Genomic DNA, 13857 nt, shown 5'->3' with positions numbered 1-13857 from the left:
CTATCCTTTTAAAAAAAGGGGCCAATTGATTGTTTACCGATTTATATTTAAAAAAAAAACTAATATTGGCAATTATGTGCTCATCTTCCGCTACTTTTTAAATTACTTACAGTATTTTATTTGACAGCAGTTATAATTTTATAGATATTTATCATTTTTATTGTCTATTTACATAGATTTATGAGTATATAAACTATAAATAGTTAGAAACCTAGACCCGTTTATTTATTGACGAAAATTTGTAGATGCAAGTAGATATGAATCTTAAAAACAAAAAAAAAAAAAGACTTAAATAATTGTACAAGTAGTATGTGGCAAAAAAAAATTATTGTAACTTTTTGTTTTGGTATGCAATTATTATTATAGATGTATTTATTATGTCAAGTAGTGAATGATTTGTCATCATTATTCATCTCATCCTGCGCACATAAATATTATTCAATCGCGTACTTACTCTGAAGTTCTAAATCATGGATCTAGAACAAAAATACAGCACGAGTTAGCATCTCATTAAATATACTGTCATCGATCATAAATTATTAACTAATGTAGATGAAGAGTTGACAAGCTTTTTTAACGACAAAAATTAATAATATAATGATAAAAAAAAAAAAAAAAAAAACTGTCCATTTTTTATATTTACCTCTTGCATTTTTTGTTTTTCCTGCATCCCAAGATTGTCCAAAATCTCTTGAATCCTCTGTCGTAAATTAAGATTATCAAGATTTGCTATTTCGGCCTCTTGTTGCTGTTTACATTGACGAATATCCGCTAGCTCATTGTGAAGGATGACTAAACGTGAAGATAGTGAGCCTATAACATTAATAATAATTATCAATTACTTCTGTAAGATAGGGAGAGAATGACTGGACTCTATAAATAGATTATAATTTTATAAGAGACATTAATAATTTGATTAAATTTAATGAGTTATTTCAACTATCTAAAGAAATTATTCATCAGTTGTAATTAAATTGTTCTACAAAGTCATGAATGACCACTATTATTTAGTAATAAATTCTCATGTAATTAGTCATCAGTATAAAGCTCTACTTCTTTATGACTCATAAAAATATTTCAGCTCCAATAAATTTAAGTTTGTTTTTATTAGCGAAAAATAAATTAACAATAATTAACATCGTACCTTTATTAGTAGACATTGAGGGCGATGAATCGTCTGGAATAATGTACTCCGAATGAAAATCTTCAATTTTGGGTATTTTTTGAACATCTTCAACGTTAGGTTTGTTCTCTTGATCGTAAGAAATTTGTGGTGGAAACATATCTTTACTGAATTCCGTGAGCAATTCACTGCATGTATTAGTGTCTTGTCCAGAACGTTCGGAGAAACCGACCTGCATCGAATTCGAATCAGAGACACGACTATCTGCGGATATGCGGCTAGTTTCATCTAATTCGACATTGATATTTGTTTCTTCATCCTCATCCTCACTGTCACTAACAGCTTCACCGAAAATAAGGTGCTCAGCTGAAAATATATTTCAATATTATTAAAAATTAATAACAATATTCATTATTTTGGCCATGATTATCATGAATCATGAATAAATTGATAATTAACAAGCGTTGTTCCTTACCAACATCGACATTTTGAGATGATCCACTTGCATCTCGTTTACCCTTAACAGTGCCCGAATTAGATATTTTATTAGGCTTCGTGCTATCTTCATCCTCGCAGATAACTTCCCACTTAACGTCAACAGCGTCGTTATCCACTCTCAACAATCTTTTGACCTCTTTTTCGATTTCAGGAGCTTCTACATATTTTTTTTTCAAAGTCTTTCTGAACCTTCTTTTTCGTATGTTTTTTGTTGGTGGGGTTATTCCGTGAGGCCACAGAAATTTTCTATCCACCTTATTCGGATCTTTTTTCTTTTGTCTCACCGGAGACTCGTCATCTGTTGTGTGGTCATCTTCCTCTTTACATATTAGAAGCTAATAGAATAAAAAAAAAAAAAAATAATAAACATTGTAACTAATTATTTCTAAACCAAAAGAAGATAAAATTAAAAATTCCACCTGACAAATGTCCGCAGTCTTATAAAAGCTTTTATTATCAATAGTTTTCATTGACTCAACAATTGTCGGCAAGTCCAAAACCTAAATCCCATTGATAAAAAAATATTCAATTATACAAATCATAAATTATAACAGATTAATTACTAATAAAATTATTAAATTAGATACCGGTTATAAAAAAATTACCTTAGCATGTAGAAGCCAGTGATCGAATCTAACTTCTCCATATCTCATATCATTTTCAATTTTCACCGTCAACCTATCTTTCAGAGGCAACCCCGCTTGAATAATTTCTCTTAATACTTTCGCTGGTTCCTAGAAGAAGAAGAAGAAAAAAAAAAAAAATCATCATAAGCATAAAACTTCTCAGAAAAAAAATATTATTCCAAATGACTCATTTAACAATAAAATAAATAAACAATAAAAAATAATTACCTCTGGTAAACGTAATATAAACTGACTTTCTAATTCAGGTTGCGGTTCTGTTGTCCGGTTTTTATTATGATCTGCGTTGTGTCTATGCATATTATTAATATATAAATAAATAATAATAAAAATGTCACAAAAAAATCCTCCGGATAATCAGTAAGATTGTTATTTCTGTAGGTTATGTTTGTAATTTTTATCTCTTACTATATCTACAATCTATAATTTTACTCAGCAAGCGTGGCAGGCATGTAGTAACACGACGCTTTGTATTGTAAAGGTTGGCAGCTAAGCTTTAGCATACTTGGAAAATAAAATATCATTATTATTATTGTTATTGTTGTTATTATTATGAAAGAAATGAATGCATCTTTTTTCTTACTCGGGATGTCCGGTTGGCGCCGCATGCATCGAGGTCATTTGGATATTCTTTGTCCTTCTCTTCACACATTTACTTTCAGTGCATGTACAGTAAATCCATACATAGAAAAGCAACACATATATAGTAAGTAAATCAGCTAGGAGCAATGTAAATGGTAGACAGTAAGTAGGAGAAGAAGGGGAAGTGGTGGAAGAAAGCATTAGCAGCACTATAGAGCATAGCAGTAGCATCGAATATCGGCGTGCCGTTCCTTATGCCATTCGGGCGTCGCACAAACCCCCCAACAGAAATTTACCACACAAATGGCGGACATGCTATGGGGTGTGGCGCACACGCATGCGTACACTTAGCAAAATCTCTACCACCATTGTGTAAATCCGGTGAGTATTGAGTTTACTGTATATTAAATTTTGTATATGGATAGAGGAGAACCGAGAGAAGATAAGTAGTGGTGTGCAGTACTTGAGAAGCTGAGTAATATACCGGCCGGCAAGCACGCATCCAGCTAGCACACAGTCACCCATTACATCCACCCAGCACACACCAATATCCAGTATTCCAGTATTCTGTTCACTGTGAAACTCGACACTTCTATCAGGCAAACTCTGACCAGTCAGTATCCACCGACATTTCGTGCAGTGTGCAGTTTTAACTCCATTATTTTATCACGCTACATTATTATATATAAATATTTAATTTATTATTCATTAATTGATTTGTTAATTAATTAATTAATTAATTAATAAAACGTAAATTTATTTATATATTATAGATATATATATACATAGAAATAAATATTTAATTGTTGGAGCAGAAGAGGATTTACGTTTAAAGTTGAAGATTATTGTTATAAATAATAAATAATTAACAATGACTGTAGCAACAGAAGCTGAAAATAATACGGCAGTAGGTGAGAAGGAAAATAAAGAAGTTAAAGACATGAAAGCAGCATTGAATGAAGAGACGCCACCAGATAATAAGCAGCAGCAAGGCGATGATGAAAAGCCCACTGAAAAAATGGAAAACGAGAAGAAGGAAGAAACCCCAGCCACGGATGAAAACGCCATGAAATCTGCGACCGTCCACAAAACCAATTACGATAAGGACACCGTTTATCTTTATCAGTTTTCTCGTACTCCGGTAATACCATCCATCTCGCCCTACTGTCTCAAAGTCGAAACATGGTTGCGGCTCAATGATGTTAAATACGAGGTAAATTTATATACTTTTCATCTTTATTTTCTTATTTTTTTTTTTTTGCTGTACTCTTTTATTTTTTGCAATTAATATTGACAATATTTTTATCGATTTTTGTGTGAAAAAAGTAATTTTAGAGGTTTGCTGTATTTAAATGTTTGCAAAAAAAAAACGTGCTCTAACATCGAATTATTATTTAGGCATTGGATCGAGTAGAGGACGCCATTCTTACTTTACCTCCCGCTAAGCATCCTTGACGCATCGTCGTCACCCTCCCATTTTAATATGTCCGGAGTAGAGTGCTGGTGAGCTTTTTATAGATCCTTATGGAAAGGTCCGTCCAGCATTCCATAAGGATTACCTCGAGTCTTGAGTGGGCTGAATGGCTAAATAAAACATATAATAACTCATTTTCAAAATAAAGCTGCTTTGGAAGTTTAAAACTTTCTCACTTGTATATTAAAAACTAAAATAAGTTGAGAGAGAACAAAGCATCGCTCTGTTTGTTAAAGAGAACGATATTATACATACATCCATGCATTCAGCAAAATATATCCACATCTATACATATATATATATATATAGTTGTAAATGTATATTTAAGTATAAGTAAGGATGTATATGCATTGCATCCCCTCCATTCGAGAGAAGAAAGAAAAAAAAGTTGGCTATTGTATGCATTGATGCCATATATAGAGAGAGTATTACTACTGAAGTTATCCATAGCTTTTACTCAACTGTACTATGTTGTCTATTCTCTAGATTTAAATGTTGCAAAACTGTCAACTTCTCGTAACAATTGAGTTATATTATCATTTCAGAGCAACAAGTGACGCTTTCTTCATTATTGTCACTATTATCATTATTACTTTTTTTTTTTTTTTTTTTTTTTTTTAATTTATTTATGTTTAAGTTGTTATTTGTATATATTAAATTATCTGTAATCAGTGTACGTCCCTTGTTGAATGATCAATTCATTCGTTTAACAGTCACGTCTGTTCTCCTTTTTTTATTTCTTACTCACACACTCGTCGCTCCTTTTTATGTTTTTAACGTACGTAATGTTTGAGATAGCTTTATTTTTAATCTCTAATGGGGTATATATTTCATCGCCAATTCATCGAATCTACTCGGCAACAGCTCGGGTTGTTAACTTTAACAAGCTCCTTTCTGTCATTATTAAAACAAATCATTCAATAAGTTAATTAAATTTATTTTGTACAGTCATGCCATGAATGACCACGCCACGATCATCATCATCATCATCATAATCCTGGTCGTTATTATCGTTTTCTTCATCCTGAAGCCTGAACTTCCAGTAGTAAATTACATTTATTAAGTAGTTCATTTATCATTAATTGACGCAAGTGGTGACGTAATGAAGAAATGACTAATTAACTGTTGAGATAAATTTTTTAAGACATAGATTTATAAATATTTTCCAGTCTTTTGTTAAGTTTGCAATATTTAAAAAAAAATTTTTTTTTTTAATTTAATTATGGGTGGGAATTATAATTTTATTTTCAGTAATTATATAATTTGTATTGAGCGAGTTATTTTGTATGGGTTTAAAAAGATTCTCAGTCCCTAATGTCTTTTTCATTTCTTTTTATGTTATTTTTTTTTTTTGAATTCTTAAATGAATGAGGGAGCACATAGCGGTCGCGAAGTGGTGCCCCCACGATCAATACTAGCGCACAGTACAACGATAACAACTACGTTGATGGCAACTCCGGAGCCGAAAGTGGCGGGGATGTTGCTAAGCAACGGAAGCTGTCTACCATGAGTTCATCGGCCTTCCTCAATTTCTCTCTTGCTCTCACTACATATATAATACACTTTTATCCCCCACGCACCCTTCCTTCTCTTCTCTTCTCTTCTCTTCTCTTCTCTTCTCTGGCTCTCAGCTCTCTGTACTCTGTACATACTCTGTAATACGCGAATTAAATTCTTTTTCTCGATTAAATGGCGAAATTTCAATACAACTATTCACATTTAACAATCACAGGACGTGTGTAATTTACAATTACATCCACACGCACTAAAAATACATTTAAAGATAAAAATATATTTAATGGAGCGAGAATTTTTATTCATCCTCCCTGATGATAGGATTACTTGAGTTATTGATTAAAGAGATGAAATATTTCAATTTATTTTTATTAGTATTATGCTTGTGATAATTTATCTGTAAAAATATACATTTTAATTTTATTTTATTTTATTTATTTGGTTATTAATTTTTTTTTCAATCATTTCAATTTCAGAATGTCGATCATAAAATGAAATTCCGTTCGAAGAAAGGCCAGCTGCCATTTATTGAATTGGATGGGACAGAGATTCCAGATAGCACGATTATTATTCGCGAATTGAGCCAAAAATTCCACAAAGACCTGGATGCCAATCTTACTAATGAACAGCGTATAATATCTCACGCAATGATCTCAATGATTGAAAATCATCTGGTGTGGGTGGTTACCTCGTGGCGTGCCAAGAACACCGACGCGACTCTTAAAGGATATCGTGTTAATTTACAAAATGCTTTGGGTTCACGTTTGCCCAATGGAATTCTCGCTCTCTTCTTCAAGATTGGCTATTCACGAAAGGTACTGCTTTACTATTTCATTTGCGATTAATCATCATCATGAATATTAATTAATGGGATTAACTTATATAGAAGTTAAAAATTGGGTCGATTAATTGTAATATATAATTAAATATTTATTTATTAATTATTATTCCAGTGCGCAAAGAAAGTGAAAGCTCAGGGATTGGGAGTCCATACTAATGAAGAAATAACTCAATTTGGTTGTGATGATCTTAAAGCTCTCTCTGAGTTGCTTGCCGATAAACCATTTTTCTTTGGCGACGAGCCTACTACTGTTAGTATATGTTTTTTATTTTATCATTTATTAATCTTATATTTTTTTATTTCATTTTTTTAATATTTATTTATTATTTTTATTTTTATAGCTGGATGTTGTAGCATTCGCTCATCTTGCACAAATCTTATACATTGAAAAGTCTGTTCCTTACGCATTGAGAGACTTTATGCAAGACAACTGCCCGAATTTAGTTGGACACTGTTCACGTATGAAGGAACGATGCTTCCCAGACTGGGATGAAATTTGTAATACACTGGATCTGAATACTCATTTGCCAAAACCACCCAAGGAGGAAACCAAGGAGAGCAAGGAGGAGAAGAAAGAGTCCAAGGACTCCAAAGAAGGTAAGGAGAGTGATGAAGAAAAAGTTGAGAAAGAAAAGGAAGCTGAGAAAGATAAGGAAGTTGAGAACAAGGAAAAAGAAGAGAGAGTAGAAGAAAAATAAATGGTTTATTAATTTATGTATTAAACCAATAAATTACATAAAAATTTTAATTGATAACTGTAAGCGGTGGTAAGACGAGTCAAAGAAATTGATATAATGCGACGCTGAATATAGGAAAATTATATGTATAAGAAAGCAGGATTATGAAGGAATATAATTTCTGCTTGTATCCTTTTTTTTTATATATAAATATATATTATATATTATATATAAAAAATTATATATAGTATTGATATCGTTTTATATTAAATTTTTTACTTTACTTTTTATTTTACGAGAAAGCGTTTAAATTCTCTTCACTTTACATGATTTTATTGTAGTAATGTTTGGATATTGATAGATCAATCGTGTTCAAACACGCAATATAAGAACTGCAATAGATTTGCCATACGTTTGGAATATATATATATTTTTTTTTTTTTTATTTTAAATGATTATTTAGGTTTTAAGTTTTATTTTTTTAATTAAGCTTAATATTAATGTACACAATTCATATCTGATAAATATTACGTTACAATTTGATTATTTTGATACAATCATTTTTAAAATAATTATCATGACATATATTGATTTTAATGATGAATTAATAATAATAATACTAATAATAATGAAATGAAAACTCGTAAATTAGGGTTGTTATGGAGTAAAGATAAAGAATGAAAAGAAAAAAAATGATGAAAAAGTAAAAATAAATTAATAGTTATTAGTTAGAGCTCTCTTTGACCAATAATCAGTCATGCGCTGATGGTGGAAATAAAAAATAAAATGAAATAAACGGAAATGAAATAATAAAATAAATAAAAAAGAACAAGTACCGTTACATGTATGCAAATAACGATGAGTGCAGCAGCTCAAAAATAACAAACGAACAAATAATAATAATTTAAATTTAAAAATATAAAAAATCGTATCGATAATTTATCATTTTGCGATTAACGAATCAAGATTCATTCATAAAAGTCATAATAAATTTGTGATATAAATAATAAAACTAAAAAGTTACGATAAAATGACTGTATTATTAATCAATTGCATGCGTCATATTCTAATCAATTCAAAATTTATTGAATAGTGTTAGTTAAAAAACTAAATCCATGACGTCATTAAAGTACAATAAGCATTTCAGTACATTATAATTAAAGTTAATAAATAAATAAATAAATACCACAAAGAAGTAAAAATAATGAAGTAAATTAAAAAAATAATAAAATAACGTAATTGATATTCATGCAAAATTTTTTAAGCGCAACGAAAAAAAACGCTTTCACTTTTGTATGCCGGTGTTGCATTTATAATCGAACAAATGAAAAAAAAAAAAAAAAAAAATCATAAAAAGCAAAAAAAAAAAATAACAATTTATATTAAATAATTTAATTCATTGTCATCGCCATTCCTTTTTTTAGTCGTAGATTTTTTTTATATGTATATTTTTTACGATGTATTCATTAAGCATTAGATTCATTATGATTATATAAAATCAAATTCATCTTTTTTATACATTACTTGACTTACGTAATTATTATTAATTAATATTATTTTATTATTCATGACGAATCTCATTATGTAAAAAAAAATTTTTTTTTGGTGCGAACAATGGCTTAAGCAGTGTTTTATATGCACAATTAAGCTTCAACACTTTATTTCAATATATTGACTTACCAAACAATACTTTGATAATTTTTATACTCAATAAATAATGCTTAACAATTAATAAAACAACCATGACAATTTTTATATTTAGTTTGCCAGCTAGTGAACTTTTTTTATAAAAATGCCATGTCTTTGGTATTGAAAGTGAATGATTGATATTAACTTTGTTCTAAGAAATAATTTTCGTGACGTGGCACTTGCGGGATACCATAAGACTTTATTATTATTAATTACTATTATTGTATTAATTATTATGATTATTATTATTATAATTGTAATTTTTTTTAAAGAGAATAATGACTACTCGCTTCAATCGGACTTGCATTCTGTACGGAGAAAATGAATTGAAATACAAACAAAATAGTCTAACGATTAATATATAATAAACATTAGAATAATTCAATGTGAGTTAAATTTCGGTTTATACTCAGTGCTATGTATTTCACTGTCATTATTACACCATCATTTATTGTATCATGCAAAAAAAAAATAAACTGTGTTTATAAATAATTTTTTGTTTGTTTCTTTTACAATGTCCCTATTTTTCTTTTAATTTTTATTACAATACAATTATTTAGATATTTCTTCTAAACATTAGCATTAATAATCAATACTGAAAATACCCAACATCTTTCAATTTTTTTTTCCAACAAATAAATTTATTCTATTTAGTTTCTGAAGCCAATAATAAACATTTTTCAGAATTTTTTCAAACTTTTTTACTCAACCAAAAAAAAGTTATGATTTTTTTTTTTTTTAAACTACTACCTACAACTTTTTCAAAATTTAACTTCCCAAGCGGCACAAAAATTTTTTTGGTAATATTTTGTTGAATGTAAGTTGACAATTATTAATTTTTGACTTCTTGTTAAATAAAATTTACCAAAACGTCAACAGTTTTTTATGTGACGCTTGGGTTATTAGGATTTTATGAAGTACATTTTTTCAAATGTACTTTTGAAAAAAGAAAAAAAAAGTAAATTGAAAAAATATATTCAAACCTATCATCGTTCTTTTATATTTTATATTTTTAGAAAAAATTTATAGAGAAACTGATAATGATTACCATTATTGATTTTTTTTTGATACAATAAAATTTGACATTTTTTACAAATGCTTAAATTTTTTCAGAGTGGTTTTTTCGATTTCTATTTTTTTTTTGTTTTGGATCCTTTTTAAGATATTTTTATAATGATTATTTTTACCAATATATATCAATAAAATGTTTATAACAATTGACATCAAACACTCAAAGTTTTTTACGATAAAATAAAATTTTTTTTTAATGACTCAATTTTTTAAAAATTATTTTCTATTTTTTAGCTAAATTTTCTATTGAAGATTCTTTTCAAGATTTTTAAACTATGACTTTTTTTTTTAAACAATTTACAGCGAGATAAATGATAAAAAGTACATTGAATTTATCGACTTCTATATAAATATACAAAGTTATATATATATAATAAAAAACACAGAACGGAGCACTGCCAGCAGGCAAAGAAGAAGACAAACTATACAGTAATATTTATCAAAAATGATAACAATGCAAGCATGACAAGCATGAGCATGAGCAAATAAGAGCAGAGTATAAGAGGCAATAGACAACGACATCAAGTGCAGCTTGACTTTTAGTGTAAAAGTCAAGTAATATCTATATATTATAAAAAATATAAAAAAAGAGCAAGCGTTTCATTCGCCGACTGACAACTACGTATTACACTTGCTCTGTACATATATACATGTATATTAAAATTAATAAAAAATAAAAAATCACTACGTTCGATACTCACAATTACGCTCTGCGACTTCCACAATCTTATACCACAGTTTATTTACAATGACAACTACGGTACTCTTTTTAAATAATTAAAATACAAGTATAAAAATTTAATTGCTGTGAATAATCTTGACCAAAAATGGCTGTGGAAATTTTGGACGAAGATCATCTTGCAGTAAGTGCAATAGTGACAATTGGAATGCAGTTGATATTTTTTTCAATCGCTGCAACATTTCAAATGGACAAGGTTACTGATTTTGCTGGTGGAATGAATTTTGTAATAATCGCACTCCTTACATTTTTCCTCGGTCAGGAAGGAAAGGTTTGCCGCAATGTTTATTATTTATGGATCATTACATAACACATACCTTTCAAGCTCTATTTATTTATTTATTCATTCATTCATTCATTCATGACAACACCATCAACTAAAATATTAATTAAAATTTTTTGTTTTAGGTTTACGACAGCAGACAATTAATGGTGACAATATTCGTTTGTCTTTGGGGGATAAGATTATCATCGTATTTGCTCTATCGAATACTAAAAATCGGTCGTGATAAAAGATTCGATGATAGACGCAGTAATGTCATCAGGTTTGCTGTATTCTGGACCTTCCAAGTAAGCTATTTATGTATTATGTCCAGTGACCTGTTAATACACACCTACACAGAAGGAAATTAACTTTTATGAAGTAAATGATTTTGAAGAGCTTTATCTTCTTGATTTTAATTCTTAAACTAAAAAATTTTACTTGATTCAAGTTAATTTTTTTTTCAATGCATAAAAATATTCCTGCAATAATATTATCGGTATTAATATAATTTATTAAATTCACTCTTATGATAATCATTTTTTTATTTTTCTTGAAAAATAATCTAGGTCTAGAAAATTATTTTTAAAAAATTGCATTTAGAATTTTTTAAAGCTTCTAAAATTTGAATTTTTAATAAATTTTTTCACTCGAATTTATTTGTAAAAAAAAATTCTAAAAATGATCAAATGTCTCTCAGTTTCAGTATCATTTATTTTGATGATACTGAAATTAGCAAAACACCTAGAAATTTTTTAGTTTTATTTAAAAAATTACATTCATATTTTTTTTTAATTCCTACAAATGAATTTTTTTAAAAGGTTTTCTTAAGAAATTAATTTCTTTAAGAGATCCTTAAAAATGTCAAGTGTCTATTAATTTCAATGTCATGACAAATGATTTGTACATAGTACTTAAAAAAAAATTGACCTAGAATCATAACAAGCTTTAGTGATATACAAAGTATAAATAATCCACAATTATTATCTGATGTAGGAGTACTTAAGCCTTTTCTTAACACTTTTACACGTTGTTCAGCTGATAATATCCTTATTCATAAGATAGCACCTTGGCCACTTGAAGCCGTACCAATAAAATGTTCAACATATACATTAACATATTAAGAACTATCAGTGTCAATGTTAATATTTTAGGCGTTTTGGGTTTACATCGTAAGTCTTCCGGTGATGATTATCAACTCACCACGTCACAGAGTTCCTTTTGCACCTAAAACAATGACGACTTTGGATAGCGCTGGTACTGGATTATTTATTATTGGTTTGCTGGCTGAAACCTACGCCGATTTACAGAAATTCGCATTTAGGCAGGATCCGCATAACAACGGGAAGTGGTGTGACGATGGTAATTTATTTTTCAATTATATAAATTAACAATTTATGCCGTAGAAAGTCAAGCGGTGAAGAATTATTGATAATTACTTCTTGCTGTTAATTTCCTAAAAAATTTATTATTAATTGTTTTTTTACATGGAAAAATTGAAATGATATTTTGATTAATGATGTTTTAGGATTGTGGGGAGTGTCAAGACATCCAAACTATTTCGGTGAAATAGTACTTTGGTGGGGGATTTTCATAATATCAATAAATGTTATTGAAGGATTTGAATGGTTCGTCATAGCGTCGCCTATTTTTACAACTTTTATAATACTATTTCTCTCAGGAATGCCGTTACTTGAACGAGCTTCTGATGAAAGATATCGAGAGTAATTATAAATAATTATTTTTATCTTTTTCTTGAGTAAAGTCAATGAAGGTAACTTTGATAGAAGGTAAATTGTTTACTGATTAGATCACATACATATATTATCGAAAGAGATAATTATTAAATTACTAAAGTTAAAATTAAATATTTTTTAAAAACAGTTCAACTTTACAAAGTTACTTGAATTGATCAAATTAATGATTAATAATTTAATAAAATATATTTCTGTAATCAGCAATGCAGAGTATAGACAATACAAACAATCAACATCACCACTGATTCCAATACCAGCAGCAATTTACAGAGAAGTACCGGGTTTTATGAAATTTTTGCTGTGCTGCGAGTTTCCAATGTACAATTCATTGGACGTGAAACCACGATCAGCCGTCACGGAATCAACATCGATTAGCCTCGCTGCGTCCACGTAGCTATAAGCCCACGTCAGGTATCAGCTGCGATTCCTGGCGTGCTTATTAACGAATATATAAATTTTTATTTTATGAGTTTTTAAAAGCTTGTTAAAAGTTTTTAATTTCAAATTAAATTTATTTTGTATACAAATGTATACCCTTATTTTTATTTCAAATTACGCACAATTTTATTTACTATCATCTAACATCGACAACTAACTTATAAATAACGATGATAACTTTATTTTTTATACTCGTATTAATAATTATTTTTTTATATTTAAATTTTATTAACTAATTATTAATTGTTTTGTATTTTTAAATTTATTAAGTTATTTATTTATACGGATAATCATAATATATAATTAATTGTCCACTTCAACGATTAATTTAAACGACAACAATCGAAAATCTTTTTATATCATGATATACAAAAAGATTTATTCTATATACATTAATATTAGAAACAACTGAAATATTAATCAAATTGCGCAAATGACTTCGATTGCCAATGATCAAAACAAATAAGATACATCTCAATAAAAGTGGGTGCCAAGTGGAAAAAATAATAATAATAAGAGCACCCATACTTCCAACTTCTTCCAAAAA

The 13857-nt window shown here is 28.7% G+C and overlaps 3 protein-coding genes across 3 annotated transcripts; 2 read left to right on the top strand and 1 right to left on the bottom strand.

The window, feature by feature from the left end:
- Positions 1-36: 36 nt before the first annotated feature.
- On the bottom strand, positions 37-3540 carry LOC123260291 (transcription initiation factor TFIID subunit 7). The gene is made up of 8 exons (XM_044721301.1): positions 2849-3540; positions 2476-2769; positions 2227-2355; positions 2041-2121; positions 1599-1956; positions 1145-1489; positions 644-813; positions 37-476 (listed from the first exon to the last, which is right to left on the bottom strand). The coding sequence occupies exons 2-8, from the start codon at positions 2563-2565 to the stop codon at positions 435-437; spliced, it is 1215 nt and encodes a 404-aa protein (XP_044577236.1). The 5' UTR covers positions 2566-2769; positions 2849-3540; the 3' UTR covers positions 37-434.
- Positions 3541-3566: 26 nt separating this feature from the next.
- Positions 3567-8161, top strand: LOC123260312 (failed axon connections). The gene is made up of 4 exons (XM_044721330.1): positions 3567-4060; positions 6313-6651; positions 6790-6927; positions 7019-8161. The coding sequence occupies exons 1-4, from the start codon at positions 3719-3721 to the stop codon at positions 7373-7375; spliced, it is 1176 nt and encodes a 391-aa protein (XP_044577265.1). The 5' UTR covers positions 3567-3718; the 3' UTR covers positions 7376-8161.
- A 2461-nt stretch (positions 8162-10622) lies between these two features.
- LOC123273304 lies at positions 10623-13814 on the top strand. The gene is made up of 5 exons (XM_044740698.1): positions 10623-11124; positions 11262-11423; positions 12270-12477; positions 12644-12839; positions 13074-13814. The coding sequence occupies exons 1-5, from the start codon at positions 10942-10944 to the stop codon at positions 13264-13266; spliced, it is 942 nt and encodes a 313-aa protein (XP_044596633.1). The 5' UTR covers positions 10623-10941; the 3' UTR covers positions 13267-13814.
- Positions 13815-13857: the final 43 nt, after the last annotated feature.

The sequence above is a fragment of the Cotesia glomerata genome, linkage group LG1 (assembly GCF_020080835.1).
Source record: "Cotesia glomerata isolate CgM1 linkage group LG1, MPM_Cglom_v2.3, whole genome shotgun sequence".
Taxonomy (NCBI): domain Eukaryota; kingdom Metazoa; phylum Arthropoda; class Insecta; order Hymenoptera; family Braconidae; genus Cotesia; species Cotesia glomerata.
This window is presented reverse-complemented; position numbering and strand designations above follow the sequence as displayed.

Excerpts from the sequence above, each read along its gene's own strand:
- LOC123260291 (XM_044721301.1), bottom strand. The coding sequence starts at position 2,565 with ATGCATAGACACAACGCAGATCATAATAAAAACCGGACAACAGAACCG. Across the intron at positions 2,356-2,475 it reads TTATATTACGTTTACCAGAG|GAACCAGCGAAAGTATTAAG; the intron begins GTAATTATTTTT and ends TTCTTCTTCTAG. Across the intron at positions 814-1,144 it reads CTCAATGTCTACTAATAAAG|GCTCACTATCTTCACGTTTA; the intron begins GTACGATGTTAA and ends TTAATGTTATAG.
- LOC123260312 (XM_044721330.1), top strand. The coding sequence starts at position 3,719 with ATGACTGTAGCAACAGAAGCTGAAAATAATACGGCAGTAGGTGAGAAG. Across the intron at positions 4,061-6,312 it reads TCAATGATGTTAAATACGAG|AATGTCGATCATAAAATGAA; the intron begins GTAAATTTATAT and ends TTTCAATTTCAG. Across the intron at positions 6,652-6,789 it reads AGATTGGCTATTCACGAAAG|TGCGCAAAGAAAGTGAAAGC; the intron begins GTACTGCTTTAC and ends TTATTATTCCAG.
- LOC123273304 (XM_044740698.1), top strand. The coding sequence starts at position 10,942 with ATGGCTGTGGAAATTTTGGACGAAGATCATCTTGCAGTAAGTGCAATA. Across the intron at positions 11,125-11,261 it reads TCCTCGGTCAGGAAGGAAAG|GTTTACGACAGCAGACAATT; the intron begins GTTTGCCGCAAT and ends TTTTTGTTTTAG. Across the intron at positions 12,840-13,073 it reads TCTGATGAAAGATATCGAGA|CAATGCAGAGTATAGACAAT; the intron begins GTAATTATAAAT and ends TTCTGTAATCAG.